The sequence below is a fragment of the Strix aluco genome, chromosome 15 (genome assembly GCF_031877795.1).
Source record: "Strix aluco isolate bStrAlu1 chromosome 15, bStrAlu1.hap1, whole genome shotgun sequence".
In the NCBI taxonomy this organism is placed as follows: Eukaryota; Metazoa; Chordata; class Aves; order Strigiformes; family Strigidae; genus Strix; species Strix aluco.
In genome coordinates this window covers 9,089,255-9,109,502 of record NC_133945.1, presented here as the reverse complement: position 1 = coordinate 9,109,502, position 20,248 = coordinate 9,089,255, and the positions used below count along the sequence as shown (strand labels likewise).

At 43.3% G+C, this 20,248-nt stretch overlaps 1 protein-coding gene across 1 annotated transcript; it reads right to left on the bottom strand.

Annotated features, from left to right (window-relative positions):
* Window positions 1-1,601: 1,601 nt before the first annotated feature.
* LOC141930319 (cytochrome P450 3A24-like) lies at window positions 1,602-13,482 on the bottom strand. The gene is made up of 13 exons (XM_074841000.1): window positions 13,345-13,482; window positions 10,519-10,612; window positions 10,036-10,088; window positions 8,803-8,902; window positions 8,078-8,191; window positions 7,708-7,796; window positions 6,544-6,692; window positions 5,395-5,522; window positions 4,663-4,747; window positions 4,120-4,280; window positions 3,451-3,677; window positions 2,449-2,611; window positions 1,602-2,231 (listed from the first exon to the last, which is right to left on the bottom strand). The coding sequence occupies exons 1-13, from the start codon at window positions 13,413-13,415 to the stop codon at window positions 2,133-2,135; spliced, it is 1,533 nt and encodes a 510-aa protein (XP_074697101.1). The 5' UTR covers window positions 13,416-13,482; the 3' UTR covers window positions 1,602-2,132.
* Between the last annotated feature and the right edge of the window lie 6,766 nt (window positions 13,483-20,248).

Sequence of the window (20,248 nt, the reverse complement as noted above, 5' to 3'; positions counted from 1 at the left end):
CAGGTCATAATTGGCTGAAGCCGGAGAATTAGTCACATTTTTCACATTTGGAAGAATGATCTGTACAGTTACGCTAATGACTTCATTCCTGGAGATGCCATGTGCTGGGCAGGGACTGCCTGTCTCAGGGTATGGCTGCATTAACCCTTTCTGGTTCTGAGCACTAAGTAAAGGTCCTTGATTTTATTCATGAGATACCAGAACGACTTTACTTCACTTCAAAGCAGTTACTTGGCATGTGACTTGCTGCTTTCATGATAGCTTCTCCTTTCTTTCCCTCTCCTTGAGTGTTAAGTTAGTTTTGCCTAGCACTATTTTTCTACAGGGAAAATACTTTTTTTTAACTAGTTTGCCCATGCAGGGGCATTGCGCTCTCCCCATCAGAGCTGCTGCTGCCTTACAGCAGTAAGACAGGCCCAGCTCTTCCACTGATGGTTTTTTTTAACCCCTGGTAAGAGATGAGCAACAGTTTAAATTGAGGAAGGGCCTTATTGGCAGCACTTCTAACTATGCCTTGCTGTGTACACAGCAAAACCCAAACAATTTTTCACAGATGATGAACCAGAAGGGAGCACTATAATTGTTTTATCTGCCTTTTGGGACAGCACAAGCTGCTTACTCTTGAATTAGAGCCTGGTGAATGTTGCTGTATCATCCTGAAAAATGGACAGCTTTGATTTGGGGATTTCCAGTGATCAGGAATCCACTGCACCATTGGCTGACCACCCCCAGACCCCTTAATTGCCTTTGCTGTTAAAGAATGGACATAAATTGTTGAATAAATTTGTACTATGTTAGACTGTAGCTTTTGGGTCATGTTGCAGTTTTGTCTGCTAAAGAGAAAAGCATGTGGCCATGGGAAAAAATTATAGATCATGATTTGGAAAATATTGCTTTGGAGTGAAGGATGCCGGAAGAAAGTTAAGGGGTGACTTATCTGGTTTGCAGCTCTTCTAAAAACCTTCCCCATTCAACTATCATCCTTCTTAGTTTGTAGGTGTCAGGACCAGCACAATATACTAGGGTTAACTGGTGTGTGAAATTCAGGTGTGGGAGAACTGCCCACCTGTTTCTTGATATTCCCTGTTTATATGGTCAGGGATGGCATAAGTTCTTTGGTCAAAGCTGATGGCAGGACCAGCCCATAAGGCCTGAGCTGTCAGTTGCTCTGGAGCTGTTCAAGAACAAAGCAGCTCGCAGCAGGCTACCATCCCACCACAGACAATGTGTAAAGCCCATCCATGGCTCTGGGAGGCAAGGCTTAGCTACAAGCTGTGTCCAGACAATTTCCCCAGGAACAGTGGCCCTCCTGTCACCACCTCCAGCGAGCTGCTCCTGCTGCTCTCTGCAATCCATCCTCTGTCGCTCCAGCGTGGAAAAGGGTTGGCCGGTGCTGAACTGAAGGCAACCTCTTAATCAAACTAAGAGGTGGGAATTATAGTGTTTGTAAAATACTGTACAAATGGGAGGGTTCGATAGCATTAAATGAAGGAACAGATTCATTAAATTAAGTGGAAAGCAGTGTACAGGGATAATTTCAAGGGTTGAAGCTGAATACAGTTTTTAAATAGGAAGTGATCAGCCACTATACACAACACAGAGCGGCTCTCAAACATGTTTAATGACAGTATTTGTACATGCTTTAGTTTAATTAACACATGGCACAAGAGAGGTTTGGTAACTAGGATGTAGTCTCACACCAGTCGTCTCAATTATAACACATGAAATTTCAAGCATCAATACACCAAGAAGAATGTCACCCATCTCTGCCTAGCAGGGGCTGGCGACTTGAATTTCTATCACACCTTGTTTCTCTTGGATGCAACAGTGATTCCTTCTCTATAGATGAAGTCGTCCCCTTAGAAGTAAGTGGATGATCAGCTTCTCAGTTGGATTTATTTCTTGTTTTCTGCAATCAAAATTAAAGGGATTGTGTATTGTCACTGCCCATGATCCACACTACATTTCTGACAGCTACGTTTATTAGTAAATATGTAGAAATTGCTTCCAGAATTAACTAGCGTTGCTCTTCTGTGTCTGTACGTGTAGGAGAGATTTCCTGTGATGTGTAATCCCTTTGTTAGCACAGTACTCATTAGATGCTGGAGAATTGTTGCAGACACAGCTGGGTTTTATGCCTTTGCAGGTGCAGTGTTGGTCCGGGGGACTAACTTCAGAATAATCGGTTTCTTTGGACTTAAGAGTCCCTGTGAATTCAGCTGGAGAGGGATCTGCAACAATAAGAGGAAAAACACACTTGAAGATAGACAAATTAAGTAAGTAGAGATTAAAGGAAAGAAACTTGGTCATGGTTTGGACATAACTTGATCCATAGTGCTTGAAAGTGCACCTCCCCTGAAAGGGCAAATCATCTGGTGTTAGCACCACAGTGAGAAACTAGGCACCTAGCTCTTCGCACGTGGGTTTCAAACACAATGTACTTCTCACCTGAGTTTCTTTACAGGTCTGGAAGGTGAAATGTTGCAGCAGGATGGTGATGGCAACTTTCAGAGTCAGGAGAGCAAATCGCATCCCAATGCAGTTCCTGGGACCAGCTCCAAAGGGCAGGTACGTATATGGGTTTATGGTCTCTTTGTTTTCCTTACTGAACCTGGATAATTACATGGTTGGGGAAAAAGAAGTTGAGGCAGCACAAGACCAAAAAGGTACATATCCGTATTACTTATCCAGAGACCTCTCGCTAGTGTCCTGCAGAGATTTGTTTGTTTTTTCCCTAAGGTATCTCAGCATATCCCAGCAATCAAGTGCTGTCAGAGCACTCATCCAGGACAGGGTGGGATCCCACTTGAGTGTTTCTGTACGTAATTCTGGACGTAATTCTGTACATCCAGACTAGTAGAATTTGGAAGCAAGGTGAAAATCTAGGCAACATGCTCTCCCAAAGCGACTGATCTTTCTTATCTGTTGTATTAAGTGCGAAAGAAACCAGGAGTCATCTTGGTTAGGCACAGCTTATGGCTTCAGTCTTGCTGGGAATGAGAGATTATTCTAAAATAACCAACTAGGGAAAAGATATCACTTCTTTGAAAACAAGGAGGGAAGGCAACTCTGGAAGGATCAACTCTGATATATTTAGTAGCAATGCCTGTGTGAAGGAAATGGGTTCAGCAGTGACGATTATACAGTTGTTATACTGTTATTACACAGGCTAGCAGTTACAAAAACTCACCAACTAACCACTCTGTGTACAAGATGTTGTGAGGTATCAGTGTTATTCTCCCAATAAGATTATGTTCTTTGAAACCCTGCTTTAAGTGCAAAGCTCATTTTCTTCTTAAAATGACATTCCCATGAGCCTGCACTTTCTCATCAGTACTATTTGTAAAGAGATAGGAAGAACACCGTTAGGAAGTTAATCAGAGGTTAATACTTAATTACTATGTGAGGAAGAAGCAGCGTATTTCTTCCCTTTCATTATGCTTTTTGTACCTTTCTGGTCTGAACTCTTCTGGGTTTGGCCAGTATTCGGGGTCGCGGTGCAGGGTGTAGGGTGGGATCATAACAATGGTTCCTTTGGGAATGGTCACTCCGTTTATTTCTACATCTTTCTTGCAGGCTCTCTCAAGCCGTCCTCCAAGGGGAAAGAGCCGAAGGGTTTCATTCACTGTCATGTCAAGATATTCCAATTGCATCATTGCTTCGTATGTGAGAGGAGCCTGTAGGACAGCAGGAGAAAGGTGACCAGGTATGTTGGCATGAGGAAGGGATTGTCCTAAAATGACTGCTGAGACCAGAGTGTCCCCAACTCCTACTGCCCCAGCTATGACTCAGACTCACTGAAAAACAAAATACAAGTTAGAAATCACATAATTGGTTTCATTTTCCATCCCTGAGTGATGGAGATGTCTGGAAATCCACATCCACTTGTGCATGGGTGCAGAGTATGGCAAATGGGTTTGTGCAGTGGGGTGGCCTGGAAGGTTTCAGCTGCTAAAAGAAAATCATTACAGGACTGAGTTGTCTCAGTGTGTGTCTCTTAGAGCTCTTAGAAGATACCAGGGGGAGGGTGTTTAGGAGCTAAAGATTTCTCATTGTCTTGACTGAACAAGGAGAACAGCAGGGCCAGAGGGTCTTCACCATCACTCAACGTCCCCTCACCTTGTTGGGTAAAATTGTGTCGATTTCCTCCAGCAGTTTTTGCTGCACGTCGGGATGCAGGGCCAGTTCATATGCCAGATAACCAAGTGTGTTGCTGGTGGGCTCATACCCAGCAAATATAAAAATGAACGCTTGTGACAGGATCTCTGAGTCGGTCAGGGCTGTGAGGAGAGAGGACATGGGATGAGCAAAACCAGTGTTGGCTGATGGTCTCAGCAGGGAACAGGTAGCAATGTGTGGGGTTAAGGCAGGTTTGTTGTGGTTGTTGTCTGATAACACATTTATAGCTACTCTATTGTCTGGAAAAAGTCATTTGATAGAGGAGTCAGATTGTTTCCCAGGTATAAATGATTGACATGGCAGTCCTACTCCCTGGCAAAGGACCCTTAGCCCTGGTGCTGGCAGCAAGACACAGAGACTTCTGCCTGGAGCTGGTCAGCGGAGCTGGTGGTGACCCATTGAGCCTTTCTCTGGGAAAGAGCTTCCATATTCTCCTTGCTCCCACAGCCCATGTTCCTGTGATGAGTATTTGGATGTCGTTACCTTTGTATGAGTGATTTGCTTCACTGCTCTCATTACTGGTTGAGTTCTTGGATTCGATCATCAGTTGCAGAAAATCTACTCTGCCCTGAGAAGAGAAGCAGGAGAGTTTTTTTGGTGACAGGTCCCTTGGAGGACTCAGATAAACAGATTTCACAGCCTAAGCATGATTTCTAAACTGAAAGTGTCCCCAAAATGTGCATGACATTGAAAAAAATAATAGTTGCTTTTTATTTTTGAAACCTATATGTCCTTTTTGTGAAGCCATTGTGTGGGAGAGCAGTGTCTTGAATAAATTTCAGGAAAGGGATCCAAACTCTAAAAGGGAGAATTTTGCCAGGAAGCAGCCTCAATTTTTGAAAAGTGAGAGGGGAAGGTGCAATCCTGATCAGTGGTATTGCTGCTCTTGTGCTGCTCTCTCTCATCCTCTGCCTAATCTTCAGGGACTGTCTTACTTTGACTTATTATAAGTTCTGCAAACCCAGGCTTAGTCCAATTCCAGTGAGCCTTTATCTGGATTTAGCTTCAGATCACAGATGTACAAAGTCCACTTGATTCTGTGACAGGACTGGTCAGGTGAGGTTTTTCTGACAGTATTAAAATCAAGTGTTTACGTAGATTCAGGGTTTTGTTGAGTCGTCATAATTTGGTTTCACCTTTGATATCATCACCCTAATTATATTTCACTTAAGTGTATTTTCTGCCACAATTGCTAGTAAATACATGCTCATTTACCTTGTGAGTCTCCTTTTCACGATCCTGCTTAATTTTGGCGATGGATCTCATGAAGAAATCTACAGCATCACTGGGGAAGAAGCTTACATTCATCTTGGCCAAAAGAGGAACAAGAAATGGGAATACAACTGAAAAACAAATTAAGAGTAAAGTCACACACTGTAAATAAATTCCACCTCCTATAAGGTAGCTATGGATGCTACTGAGGAAGTAATGATGCTACTGAGAAATTATTTCCTTTCTTGATTTCTTTACCTGGGAAAAGCCTGGAATTTGCCTTTTCCCCTCTTTCTCCTTTCCTTGGGATAGTTTGTCTTGATGCAACCCTCTCCCAAGTTTTTGTCAAAGTACAACTGAGCTGGGTATAATCATTGCTCTAAGAGATGACCAAAGCATATGCCACTACCTTTTCTAAGTACAGGTTACTTCTGTACGTTGTACAGCACTACAACAGGAATGTGGCTCAGAAGAGAAATGCTGCAAATTCTGAATTCTTTCTACAGGCTGAGCTATTCACTGCCATGCTGTGCTCACACAAAGACTTTCAAGTCCCCTTCAGAGCATTTCCTTCATCATAGAGACTGGATCTTGAGCTCATATATAGATTCATAAAATCTGCAGCACCAGAACCTCCTCTATGCACAGATCACAACTTTCCCCATGTTTTAGCAAGGTATCTAATCTTGATTTAAGGTTGCAAGTGATTTAAGGTCCATCACCATCACTGCTAAGCTATTGCACTGCTAGGAAATAGCATCTAATTATAGTCCCCACTCAGCACTCTTCCAGAAAATGTATTTCAGATAACACCACCCTCCTCGAGCCTCACAGCTTAACTTTCTTTTCAGCCCTCGAATAATTTTCCAGCATTTATTTGGATATTGGCTGGGATGTCCATATGTTTCTTGCATTGTGGATGTCAAAGGTGGAGGAAGTTTTTATTCAGCTCCTTCCCAGAGTTTTAGCATGAAGCTAACAATGAGGAATTGATGAGACAAGAGCCATTAGGACTTCCATCCTACCTAGTGAAGTTATATAAGCAATAGTTGTTTGGTTAATGTATAGGATGCACCAGTCTGATATGCTTGTTAAAGTCACACTTCAATAGTACTCTGACACCTGAACAAAGCTTTCGAAAAAGTCACTTACATGACAAGATGAAGAGTGGGTCAAAAAAGTCAAACTTGACCAGCTTTTGCATCTCTCTGACAAAGGGGTCTTTGGGGTTGTTCATGGAGTCAATGTTCACACCAAACGAAGTGCTGGTGACAACATCCATGCTGTAACTTCCAAAGATGCTGAGGAAAGATAGAAAAGATAGACTGTGGTTAAATATTTGGACCAAGTGAATATATTTTTTTCCTAATGCCTATGCGACATTCAAATATAAGTTCTCATAAGACCTCTTGCCCTGGTTTTGAAGAGGAAATTGGATATATGGTAACTGAAAAGCACTTATAGTGAAAGGGATAGATTTTTAGAGAGCTTTGGTTTCAAGTCTATGTGGGTTTTGAAATCGGACAGCTTTTCTGAGGATTTTAAAACAGCATGTAGCTACATGAATGGGTTAGTGGTAAAACAGCATGTGGCTCTCGGGTATGTTAGCTTCTTGGGGAGGGGAGCTTGCTTCAAACATGCCATGAAATGGTCTTGTTCAACCCAGCACAGCCCTATAATATTACAGACTGTCCAAGACTCCTCATGGGATTTTTGGTAGGGGAAAGCTTTGCTGGTATGTGACTACTGGTGTGCACTACCCCTTCTGCATCTGTGCTTTGAAATTGGGGGTAAAATACACAGGTTTTGTTCCAGAGCCCACGTGGAGGGCACAGATGAGGGTGATACACCTGGGGCCACACTACAGCCTCCTTCCCACTCCCCCCAGTAAAGGGGCACATGATGGATGAGCATCCCTCAGTGCTGTGTGTGGGGCAGAGAGGCCAGCAACCCCAGTGTCCTGTGGTATAAGAAGGTGTACAGACATCCTGAGTATATGCAGGTAAAACTGGGTTTTCCTGGCAGATTTGGGGTTATCTTGGATCTGTGGATTCACAAAGCTGTTCTGGAGCACTTTTCTCCCCATCTAATTCCCTTTAGAAGACTTCTCTCTGGGTCTCTGCCTCTAGAATGTTCACTAACATCTCAGCTTAAATTTTCCCTTTCAAATTTCCAGCCAGGTATTCAGCTAGCCTCGTTCCTCATTTCAGAGGTCTGGTTTACCCAGCGAGCAATCTGCGTTGCCAGTAATGAATGAACCACAGCACTTGCTAACAAGGTTTGCTGCTTAGCCTGCTGCTCCTAGCAGCTACTTACTCCTTTACAGGCACAGTGTTGTCCTTTTCCAGTCGTTTTTGAACATTTTTCACCAAAACTTCCCCATAGTGCTTTATTATAGGGAACATCTGTAACACAAACCAGAGATGGTCACTTAAGTATAGTACATTTTACGCCTTTAAGACAGGCTTACAAAGACTGCAGGGAGTTTCATGAATATTTACAAATAAGATCTTTCTGCTAAGGTTTTATTTTAAGCTTTTTTCATTTTAAATTAGGCATAAATTAAACAGGCCAGCTTAGTTGCCAGGCTCAGACTGAAGAAATCGGACCCCTGTGACAATCTCAGCCTGAAAACACTGTCTACTGACTTTCTGATTTAGTTTGTACCTGCTCCTCTGTGTTTTACCTCCTTTAGTTTCCCACTGGTGAAGGTTGGAGAGAGCACAGTACGAATCCTTTTCCACTGTTCATCTTCAGCTAATGAGATAGCGTTGTTCAGCACCCCTGCTAGATCTATATGCTAGAGGGGAAAAAAGCAAGGTGTTAACCCCAGAAAAGATAGTGGCTTTCTTGCAAGAATGGGAATGTAGCATGCAAGTCCCTACTAAGGCTATTTCAGGGGCATCACTACTGGCAGCAGGCTAAGACCTTACAAACAGCTTCTTACAAACACACATACATAAATAATCCCTTTTCCTCCAGTAAACCTGCTGTGAGATGCCATTTCCATATCCAGAACAAGTAACCCAACAAGCCCAACACCTATGTATATGCATGCACCCACACCTAACCATGGTTAGCTGCGTCCCCATTGGTGGCACATGTGCTAGCTGGACCTTACAGATTCATGTATGCTCTCACAGACTCAAATTCATCCACATATATATATATATATAGGTGTGAGAGCAGAATTTGTATGATGTGCAGGCAAACAGCTTCCTCTGCCAGCCTGGGTATGCAGTCCCCAGGCTGTAAGGCAGGGGAACAGTGACATACAGTGGCCATTTACAGAAATCCCTATAGTGCAGTCACTCATCCCCTATGGGAACCCTGCTACATGCTTGGCATGCTGTCTCCTCCTGTATTTTGTTTTTTGGACTCTGTGGTACCTCACGATGCTTCTGCTCTTACCCTCCGGTTGGTAAAGATGGAGTAACACTCTTTAACCAGCACAGATTTAATGATTTGGGGGTCCACGACACCAATCACAGGTTGTCTGCCATCATAAATCCTGGTGGGGGGAGAAGACGAGACAGATAAACAACCCCAGACAGTTGAAGTGCAAGTCTTAGTTGATGCCCATGAAACAAACTCTGTTAAACAAATGCTCCTCCATCACTAGCCTTGCTGTTCTGCAGATACCTAAGTACAGAAATGCAGAAAATCGAGATGGAAGAGGACTCCCAGGCCTTCTCCCATCTAGCTTTGTAAATGATAAAGGGGGCTAAACACCTTCCAAATTCACTGGGAAATGAGCAGGGCTCAGTCCCTCAAAGGACCAGATACTAAATGAAGCAAGTGTCTTCACTTTCTCCCCTGACTCTCTGTGTTTTTCCAGGCACTTAAACACATTACAGTATTAGAAGAAAACTTGTTCGACCCCTTTCAGGCTCTTGAATTGCGTGTCTGGAGACTTCGGCTGACAGCACTGAAATATCCTTGGAGATGAAACTCAATCCTTGTTTTTGTCTTTTTAAACTGCCAGTTCTGAATGCTTTTCTGGAACAGATGTAGATTAAGTGGGTTTATTTACTTTCCCCATTTATGTAAAGCTATCTTTCCAGACTCCGTGTTTTAAAGTTGCTATAGGGACCAATGGATGCATTATGGAGGATATGCAGGTTTGTAGCCCAAGTTATAACAGCAGTGATAAAAGCCATAGGAGATGTCCAGAGCAGAGCAATGATAGCTGCACTGGCTCCCACCACAGCAGATAAGGATCAGCAGCACAAGGAAGTCGGCAGACTTTGGATCTGCTTCTTCACTTGGTATTGGGAGTCACTCACATTCTTCTGCTGTTGGTAAACCAGAGGAACCCGACCTCCCAGTTCCAGAGTCTCCCTTAAGTAAACAGTAGTTTTGCTGCTGACTTTACTAGGAGCAGGTGAGAGCCTTTTGTTATCAGATTTAAAACAGCTTTCATAGTATAGGTCAAAGCAATTTCCATATAACATGAGAGCAGCACAGCCCTGCAATCATCAGGCTTTAACGTAAGCCACCACAAGCACTCTACTGTTGTCATACCCATCGTGCTGGGACCATCGGGCTGCAGGTAGGAAAAAGGGAGCTTTCCTAATGATTTTTTTTTCCCCTTTCTATGGATTCTAGTTTTACCTTTAGAAGAAATCAGTGGTTCATACTCACCCCCAGACTTTCCCATATTTCTGGAAACATTCATTGTCAAACTCCAAGAAACCCTGTGGAAAGCAATTTAAAAATTATCTCACAGAGAATGCAGCAGAGGGGATGATGGTGGAGATGGTGGATTGGGAGGAATATCTGTAAACTGATGTTCAGAGCTGCCTTCTGAGCTCTCCTCCTCTCCAAAAACCTCGTGAAGGACAGCATAAATGTACATTACGCTTATGAATGAGCTGTTTGCCAGGATGCCAGCAAAGGGCAGCTGTAAATCAGCCACCTACGAGCTCTTGTATGGAGATGCTGTAGAGACAAGGCCCTGTGGTCTGTGTTACAGAGCCCTTATCCCACACTGGCCTTTGCACAACCTGTGCGTTAGAGTGGAGCTTGGCATTTAGAGATAACTTATCATCGCCATGTATCTGTTTAGCTACAGCTGCATGAGCAAAGGCAGATATTTCTGGAGTCAGAAAGACTTCAGTCACTTACTTTGCGATATTCCAGGCACGTCCCAAAGAAAGGCAGAGGTCTTGGCCCGGGAATACCCAACTTCTTGAACAAACCAAATGGCCAGATCCCATATCTGCAGGACAGAAAATACAACTAAAGGCTACATCACTGTGGCATCGGGGCTGCGAGCTCTCCTAAACCTGGAGACTGCAACAATGTCCCTTTGACTCTAAGTAGAGGGGTTGATCCAGGAGCTGGAAAAAAGTGAGCCAAAAGAAGATTGCCCTGTAAAAACTACTTAATAAACATGGTAAGGCTCACTGCTGCCACACAGAGCTTCAGAGACATCACTTTGATGTAAAAGCAGCTGCCTCCTAAAGGCATAGGTGCTCTGGTGGAAACAGGACCTTAAAGCCTTCAGCAAAAGTCAACAGAGGAGCTCATTGCCAAACAAAGGAGAGGCAGAAAAGGGAGGAGAAGGAACACCAAGCTTACGTGTTTTTATTGAAGAGAAATCAAAGCAATGCCAGAAGAGATGTCCCAAAACAGGGCTTTTGTCAAGCTGTACTTTAATTTCATTTATTGTTCTCCCTCCCCCTAGCCTGGTGTTAGCTCAGTGGTACATCAGGAAGTCTTGTCTTGATGGTTTTCTCTTTAGATTTTATTGACAGCTTTGCAGATTTCTTTCCTCTGAAGCACCCTTCTTGGCAGCTGTAAAGTTATTACTTCTACCTCAGGGCCTTCTGTTTTTCAAGGGCCTGGGCTGCAGCCCTTTGAAGCTTGTCTTTGGCTGTGTTGAAAGAGCTCCACAAAATATTTGTTTTTAGTTAGTAGCTGCAGCTTCCCAAGTGAGTGTTTCATTGCAGAAGGGATGTAAAACTGCAAAGGTTTGGCAGAGGGATGTTATCAGAGGTCCTCTTTGGGCCACATGGCAGCAGCCACTCAGCATCTTGGGGATGCTTTCCTGAAAAGCCAGTGTCTAGGCTGAGATTTAGGGAGGTTTCCCTTGCATTTAGTAATACTTTCTAAACCTGGGGGACCCCAAGTGAGATCAGCCCCCTCCCAGCACAAGTTCTGCCAGAGCACAAAAGCAGACCTCATCTTGTAGTCCAAGCAGAGCAGGCAAAAAACAGGGAACAGGGCATCTGCAGGTGCAGAAAGGTTTCACAGAGCTCAGTTTGCCAATGTTTAACCTTTTCTGTCAAAGGTTAATTCAGTACTAGGTATAAAACATTTGTGGATTCTCATTTATAATGTTTATGGGCAGCTGGAGCTGCAGGAGGACATGGAAATGGCAGGCTGGAATGGTTACAAAGGCCAGAAACACTATAGGAACATAGGCTAGGCTTAATCCATTTGAAACATGGCCAGAAAAAAATGCAGTCTAATGCTCTTATGACTAAAACGTGACATGGTTTTCTGCAGGCTGAGAAGGACCATTCAGTATAAAGCAAGAGAATAATCAGTACTACTTCTTACCATGGATATGAATCAGAAATATCTGATATTCCTTCGTGTGTGAAGAGGAAGAGCATTGCCCCAGATGGACAAGAAACATCTGACCAACCACCCTGTGGTAATGGGCAGTAAAATTTCTATTTTAGCTCAGATATCAGAGCACAAAGATCTGGGCTTCATCCCTTTTGTCACAAAAAAATTGTAAGTGATTGCAGAAGGTGGGAGTCTGGTAATCAGCAATCTTAGATGGCCACCAAGTTATTGAAATATGAGGGTTTAGGGTCAATAATAAGGGTGGGTTTTTGGGATGTTGGTGGGGTTTTTTTTTTTAAGAGTCTGCCCTGAACAGGTTTTTGAGTGATCCAAATCACAGAAAAGGGTTTGACAAACAGGGCTAAAAGTTTCAGAGCTTACTGAACTGCTGTGGTTGGACCATTGCCAGGGCAGACAAATGGATGGTGCTCGTGTGCACCACATTAATCGTTAAGGTTTATGGCTAGCAACATGCTGTCTCTGCCTAAGGGCTTGTCAACACTACAAAGTTTGTCAGTTCAGCCTTGTTGGCAGGGCCTGCCAGTGGAGATGTGTATGTCCCAGCAGAAGGTGGTTTTCAGCCAGGCCTGCTATGCTGCAGTGCTGAACGGCATCAGCAAAGCGGACAAAAGCATTTTCTCACTAGCATGTGTTCTCTGAAGCAGCAGGGTATGCTTCTTCCTGCTGGAGTTTGTCTGAAAAGCCAGGAGTAGAGGGGGAGCTGACCTTGCTCTGGGCTTCATTTCTTCCCCCAGCAAGTGTGGGCTGTGGGGACAGGCATGGGATGCTGTCCCTGCTAGCTTGTGGCAAATTTAACTTCTGTAAAGTATCCCTCCTGGTCCAGGTGCCCATGTCTGGAGCATCTTACCTGGACACTATGGAAGGAGTCAGGAGGAGTAAGAACCGATCCTATGAATTCTCTTTTCCTGGTGTCTGTCTGCTGCTCTCCACCTTTGCAGGTCATGCAGTAGGGTTATCTACATCCTGCTCCCCTCCATAAGGCAACCTCAGTCAGGGATCCACAGCCTTCCTTACACCCTATTTCTGTGGAAAATAACCTAACGGATCACAATCATCACTGGTTCAATCCCTGCTGGTAATGAATGCCTGGCACCATTATCATTTGATTATTGCTTTGACGCTTAGCAGCAACATTGCAATGGTGCGCAGGAATACTCCAAACCTTGGAGCAACATCACACATCTGAACAGACTTTAGACTCCTCTGCTACTTCCCAGAGCCTTGTTAGAGGCTGGAAATCTGGAAATCACACCTACCTGTTTGTTCTTCAGCAGACTAGTTGCATAAAAATGAATAATGGCAAGAACAGGAAAATGGCATGAGCAAAGAACCAATAAAGAATATTTTACTTACGCTACCAGGAGGGCTAAGAAAATAAGCAAAAGGGCCCATGTCTCCGTAGAGAAGGAGGGAAGAAGGTTCATTCTGATTCTTCTCTGGTTGGCTTTGAGTTCTGTCTTGATGTGTTTGTCCCAGGTCTGTGGGAAATAGGGGAGTTTCGCAGTGTGCAACCTTTTGTGTCCAATCATACGATTTAGGGGCTGTCCTTCTGTCGTGAAGGAGGAGGAGTGGAAGGCAAAGGTAGCAAAGTATCTGAAAAACATGATTCATGTGATAGATAAATGCCTGGCTGAACCGTCTAAGGTTCAAATTATTTAATACATATGTTGCCAGGCATTTCAGCCACTTTATCTGTTGTAATAGTAAGTAATAACTGACTTCTTATTGAGTAAACGCTCCTGGGCTCCTACACCAAAATAAATAAAACCAAGTTACAATGAAAAGGTAAATCCCAGAGCAGGTGTCAGAGTTGGTTTACAAAAGGGAAAGAGAAGTGAAAAGGTTATTCATATATTGTATGACAAGATCTTTTCTGGCAGGTGAATTAACTTTGGCACTATTTAAGATTTTGTCTAAAATATCTTTCTTTCTGTGTTATGAAGAGCAAGCGCTGCCTGCTTCTGCCTGTGGTGGGTCAGAAGCAGCTTCTAAGAAAGGCAGGAATTTGCCCGCTCTAAAGGCTTTAGAAGTCCACTTTGTCTGCTGGTTTGTGGCCAGGCATTTCATAAGGGAAAATCTGTTGTTCCACAACTGTAAGCAGCTAAAGTACCACCATTTCCAAAATGCCAGCTCATGGTTCATGAACAGCAACCACCCTTCTGCAACAGCTGGCAAAAAGACACAACCAAAGGGAAAACACGAATTTTGTAATGGTTCTCCTGTTACGATGGTGCAGAAGAATGTCAGCATCCTAGAGGTATGGATGTGCTAAGAGAGGATTATGATGGTGGAGAAAACTGGACTATTTGTATGGTGTTTGTTAGTGACCATAATGTTAGGGCAAGAGGCTATATGGTTCGCACAGGTGTGTACTACACCATCTTTAGGGCTTCATTCAGAACTCTAAAATGAGCAATTCCCCTCCTATTGGCAGAGCTGCCATCTTCAAAAGGGAGTTTCCTGGCTGCACTGGCTGCAAATAACTGAGTGTTATGAATATTTGGCACATCAAATGCCTCGTGTCTCCTAGGATGTTGCTGTGATTGATGTTGGGTTGACTGATAAGTGGATCTCAGTCCACATGGTGATATGAGACATTCTGAGAATCATCTGACTTATCTCAACAGCATTTTTATCTCATTTCACTTTGCCTGGCCTTTGCTCTGACCTTCAGAGACAAGTCAGTTGCAGATTATTTTGTAAAAAACACAGTGTGCTTTAGTTTGACGTGAACAGGCAAGTTCATGACTTAGTTATACAAGACTGTGTAGGGTCCTACCTTGAATGATTTGGAGATATTGAAAGACCACATGATTAAATAGGTGCTTTCCCATTCAGGAGCTTGTCACAGCAGTGATTGTTTTCCCAGGGTTCCCCTTTGCACATTTTGACATAGCCTTGAAATCTGAATTTACTGGGCACCAAATGTTCCTGACTCACCATGTTGGGAAACAGGTTAATACAGTTTCTTCCTGAAATAGGATTGAGGTGTGGCTCGCCATTCTCACTGAAAATAAGACTCAATCCTCATCCTGTTTGGGTCATTTTTAAGGGTAGGAATTATCTCTGGAAAAACTTGTAAAAAGCCAGATAGGTGCAAAATCTTGTTGCTGCTTTTGTATTGTGATCTTATGTTCTCTGCCAAATGGAGTGCGCCTATTAACTTCAAACAAACAAAAACGCACCATCCCCTTGAGAAAGCTGATAGATAAATAAACAAAACAAAAAACCTCCTGTGATTAGTCCATGGCAGAGGAAAGTCAATGACCCAGGAACAAATGACTGATTTTCACATGACATGTAAGTCCAGCTCAGAGCTGGGTTTATGCCCTAACTTGCCCTGTATTAGAACTGTAAACCTCCGACTCTAGGCTGCGGTGGCCCCTAAACTGCTAACAGGTACCCAAGCCAGCCAGGAGGTCATGTTTGAGAGGTGTCTTGGGCATCTTCAGAGGGGAGGCTGGGAAAGACTTCTCCTCATGCCCCTCCATCTCTGGGAGGGAGGAGAAATGTCAGCTGTATGGCATCATCTTCAGCCAAGGCTGAAACCCACCTCATAGGAATGGGGGGAAGGAGGAGAACTACATGGCCAAGCCCCATCCTACCCTCTCCCTTCCAAGCCACGGTCTCTGCCCACCTGGATGCAGCTGTACTGAGCCAGAACAATTGTTCCTTCACCCTATTCAAGACCTTTAGATGCATCTTATTCCTTAGCACCACGGGCTTTTAGGCCCATCCTCTGCTCCTCCTGGACAGTTTGAAGTGCACTGCATCCCGTCACGGGTTTTGGTGAGCCCATCACCCCAGGCATCTGTATCAGAGGCACGCTGCTCGGGGGCATGAGAAGGTGCAAGCCCCAGTGGAGGTGTAATTATACCTGTGGGAACATCCTGCTAGTGACACAGCTAGTCTCATTCATGGGTTACAATGTCACACACAACGTGCAGTGAATGGTGGGTGTGCAATGCTCACCCTCCTAATTCAGGCTGCAGCACCATATGATAACTCCCGTGTTGCCACCATGCTTCCAGGACAGCCACAGGCTGTGGGTGAGTGGTTTAAAAAACCAAAGTTTGCAGCAAATTCAGAAGAGAACTGAGCTGCTTTTCCATTTCTAATGCCCCTAAGCAGCTCAGATTAATGGATTAATGACTTTCAGGAAAGCAAAATGACACCGTGTTGTTATTTGCAGTGTAATGAAGGGAGTGTTCCTAATCCAGGTCATGAACAAGGTGTGATGAACAGGAGGGATTTCTTGTATAAAAGTGGCTGGGGGCTGGGCAGTAAAATGGAAGAACATTTATTTCTTCCACAAACTGTGAAACCAAATGATGTAGAGTAAGAAAAACACTGTGGTATAGCAATTATGACTGGGGCACAGGTGTGGAGAAGAAAGAGCAGTTCAGAAGAGAAAGTGGTATTGGCAAAAAAAAAAAAAAAAAAGCCACAGTGCATAACATTTTGTGTTCATGATGAAAAGGACTGCATGGGAATAAGGAGGGCCAGGCTGGATAAGCCTGAATCTTTAGGTTAAACTCACTTTTGAGTATGATCATGAAAAAGGTTCTCCTGAGATACTTTGGGGAATTTGTTTTAGATTCCCAGGGCTGGGACAGTTGCAGTAGAGACTCTGCAGTGCTACTTGGGATATAAATATTACTAGGGAGTTGTATCATTATGGAGTACTTTAAACTCTCTAAATACAGATCATAAAAAATGCTACTAATCACGCAGAGCTCAGATAATCTCTGTAGGGGAGATGGCTGCACTGGAGAAACACCAAACTGGCAAGCAGTGGAACTGGTTTAGCTTCAATGTTGATAAGTAATTTAAGATATTCTAGAAGAACAGTTAGGAGTAAAATTACCTTGGGCTGAATGAAACACATTCATTTAGTTTAATGTAAGTGGAAGTATAAAAATATAAGCTTATAACTAAGGCTCTCTTTTTCAGGAGGACGAATTAATGAAACAAACCAGTGGAAGATCTTGGGGCCTTCAATGTAGGCTGTGTCTAACCTCCGTTTTAAGTCAACGGTGCTAATATTATCAGCCAGTCATATGCTAAGAGACCTGCAGGAACAGACTTTACTCTCAACCGCCTGAAAAAGCTGCGTTAAAAAGGATGCTCGGAGTAAACCAACCAGGTAGGAGGTGGAGAAAAAAACACAATGATTTTGTAGTTCAAGGTATGCTACTATATATTCTGGCCATATGATCTTCTGGGATGGGAGCTTGTTTCTGTGCCTGCCTTGGAGCAGCCCAGTACTTGAACATACTGGCTCACTGGGGTCCAGCTAGGGGGGCCCAGCATATTAGTGGCACTTCTCATGTCCTTGGAGATGCGGCCCCAAAAATCTTTGTTTAGTCTAGCTAAATGATATCTGGGCTGGAAGATGGTTGCTATGAGATAAATGCCAGGTAGAAGAGCTATTTAATCAAATTATGATGTTGGCGCAGAGACAAATGGGTATAACGCAGCCACAAATAAATGCTAGGCTGGAAATGAACACAGTCCTGGCCTGGAAAGCTCAGGAGTCTTCTCATCATGGGGTTAAAAAAAGAAAAAAAGATAATGTAAAATGGGACTGAATAAGACTGCTGCTGGTGGGAGGAGGGAGCAATACATTAAATTTACCAACACTCTTCTGCCAGAGCAGTGTGAGAAGTTAACTTTCTGCATAGGCAGAAGATGCGGGGAGGCGACTATTTATTTTCCCTGATACACAGTGGTTTAGCTACCCAGAGGAAAATACTTCATAATGAAGGCTACATTTTGTTGTCAGTGGTTAAAATATTGATACACTACTGCTGGATAAAAAATCAATGTATTTGAAGGGGTCTCTAATGATACTTTATGTAGTTCTGTGTATAGATGACTGATACCCTCCTGCACATAGATTTCCTTGGGATTTAAAAAGCGCACAAAAAAACCTCAACAAAAAAGTAATTAATTCCCCTGGATGTTTTGTTCCATATACTGAGCTTTGGAACTACACAGAAACTAGGACATTTTTCTGATGTTTTTTCAGTTAAAGTAATATCCCTAATACATACCAATCTTCCTTCATAATCTTTACAATATATCATTATATTCCTTTTCATTCTAAGAAAGGACAGCTACAAAAGCTGTATGATATCCGGATAGCTAATTAACTCTGAGCACTGCATTCTTTTGCCCAATCCAGTACAAATATGTGTTTGAGGTTCTCTCACTTTAACCTTATAAAACGAGTTAAGAAAGAATGAAGCATCCTGCTAGCTCCACACATGACTTCTTACCTGCAATGCAATGAGAGACAAGGTTACATCCCACAAGGGAGCAGCAACAACAATCCTGGCAAATGCAAATTAGAAGAGATGTATTTCCAATACAAGATGTAAGAACATGTTCTTTCCTGGATATTTTGGGGAGGATACCTTAATGGGGCAGCTGCGTGCGAGTGCTGCTTTGTTACACCATAATTTTGACAAAGTCATTCCAAGAAGTGTCTGCGCACGTCATTGCCCGAGCAGACTTCTGCATTGGTATGTCACAACCCGGTGAAGTCAGTGCGCTTGACTCATTCAGAGCAATGGATCTTTTAAAGGGTGACAAATCAAATTGTTCATCCGGAATATAAGGATTTTGCTATGCAAAGCACTGCATGAGATTGTGCCTAAAGCAGGAATAACGTAATGTCTTCAGTCAGTGTCCCTGCCACCCCTGCAGCCATCCACAGGGTGACCTGCTCTGACTCTATCTCAGCAGGTTCCACTCCACCTTGGTTGTACTTACACTAGTTAGTAAAGGTCATGAGATTCCAGTATTTGAAATAAAAGAAACCAGAATCCTTTCTCAGCGTGCTGTTAGACCACAGATCACTTGCCTCTCCATCACCTGACCAGGAGGTTTGTTTTCTTTATTGCTCTTTGGTGGACTGGGATAGATGAGAGTCTCTCACGATGAAGATGTGCTAAAGCGGCCAATGTTAGGGCTGTCGTGCACGGAGGTTCGTGGAAAGGGCTGTACACAGTAACAAAGATGGTTATTTTTTAATGCTTTTCACTTAAATAGGAGTGTTTCCAAATTGCTGCTCCCTCATCCCCTCTCCCTCTGGTCAGCTACCTGATCTGCTCCCAGCTACCTACAATGCTAGAAAAGGATTATCTCAAGGTTATTTTCATATCACATGTCAGTGCATCCTGATAGATCCTTTTTCTCTTCTGTTTTCTAAATAGCATTTCCTCAGGGTCTAAAGTTTCAGCTGTAAGTCAGACCTTTTTTTTTTTTGTTAAAAGTAAATGGGATTATTTTGAGAACCAGTCCCTAAAATTATCTTATGTAAGCAAAATACATGGGCATTTAGGTCATCTCAGCTATAAGGCTGTTTGAATCACTCTGTGATAAGTTCTTTTTAGTATGCACTTTTCTTGATAGTTACACTGTTAAAAAAAAAAAAAAAAAAAAAAAGTTGTCATCTCTATTGCAGATTGGAAATGAATCTGAGAGATCAAATGAGTTTTAAGTACCCAGTAGCATGGACATGGGTCAGAGTCCCTGAAACTGGCTTATCTGAACTCAGAAGTTCATGTGAATAAGTTCTTTGGGATGTCACAAGTTCTGATCTCAGTTCCACATGCAGAAACATCTCCCTCTGCCCGATTTGCCCATGCAGTTTACCTGGTTGAATATTTAACCAGTTACTAGTCTATGTGACAGTATTTAAATTGCTGAGCCTGGAAATCCCTAACAGAGGTGTGGGAGAGGAGGGGTCCCACCAGAAAAATTTCCACTAGTTCCAAGAAACTAGGCATCTAGCTTCTCCATACCAGGGGACTTTTATTTGAGACTTCTGTGTTTTTACATAATTTTGTGCCCCTCTATCCATACCACCTTCCACTCCCTGGCAGGAGGCACCTCGGCTGTATGCAGAAATGCTTGGCTTGGTGGATGAGGGCACCTCCAGCCCCAAAGCCCCAAATCTTTCAGGCGCTTTGAGGAGTGGAAAGTTTATCTCCACAGCAAGGATGCTAGCACTGCCCCCAGCTTTGTAGGCTGTTCCTGCTGCTCTTTTAATTTAGAGAGAAATGTATTTTGGAAAATAGCTCGGCATGCTCTCACCGGAGAGTTCCAGCTGTGGTTCCATGCTGGCTGCTGCCGATGCCTAGGAGGTGAATTCAGGTGCAAATCTGACAAGACACATATAAATGGCAAGGACAGAAATAGGAGCTTTAAAACACAGTTATTCCCTTAGGTTGACACTCGTACCCAGCAG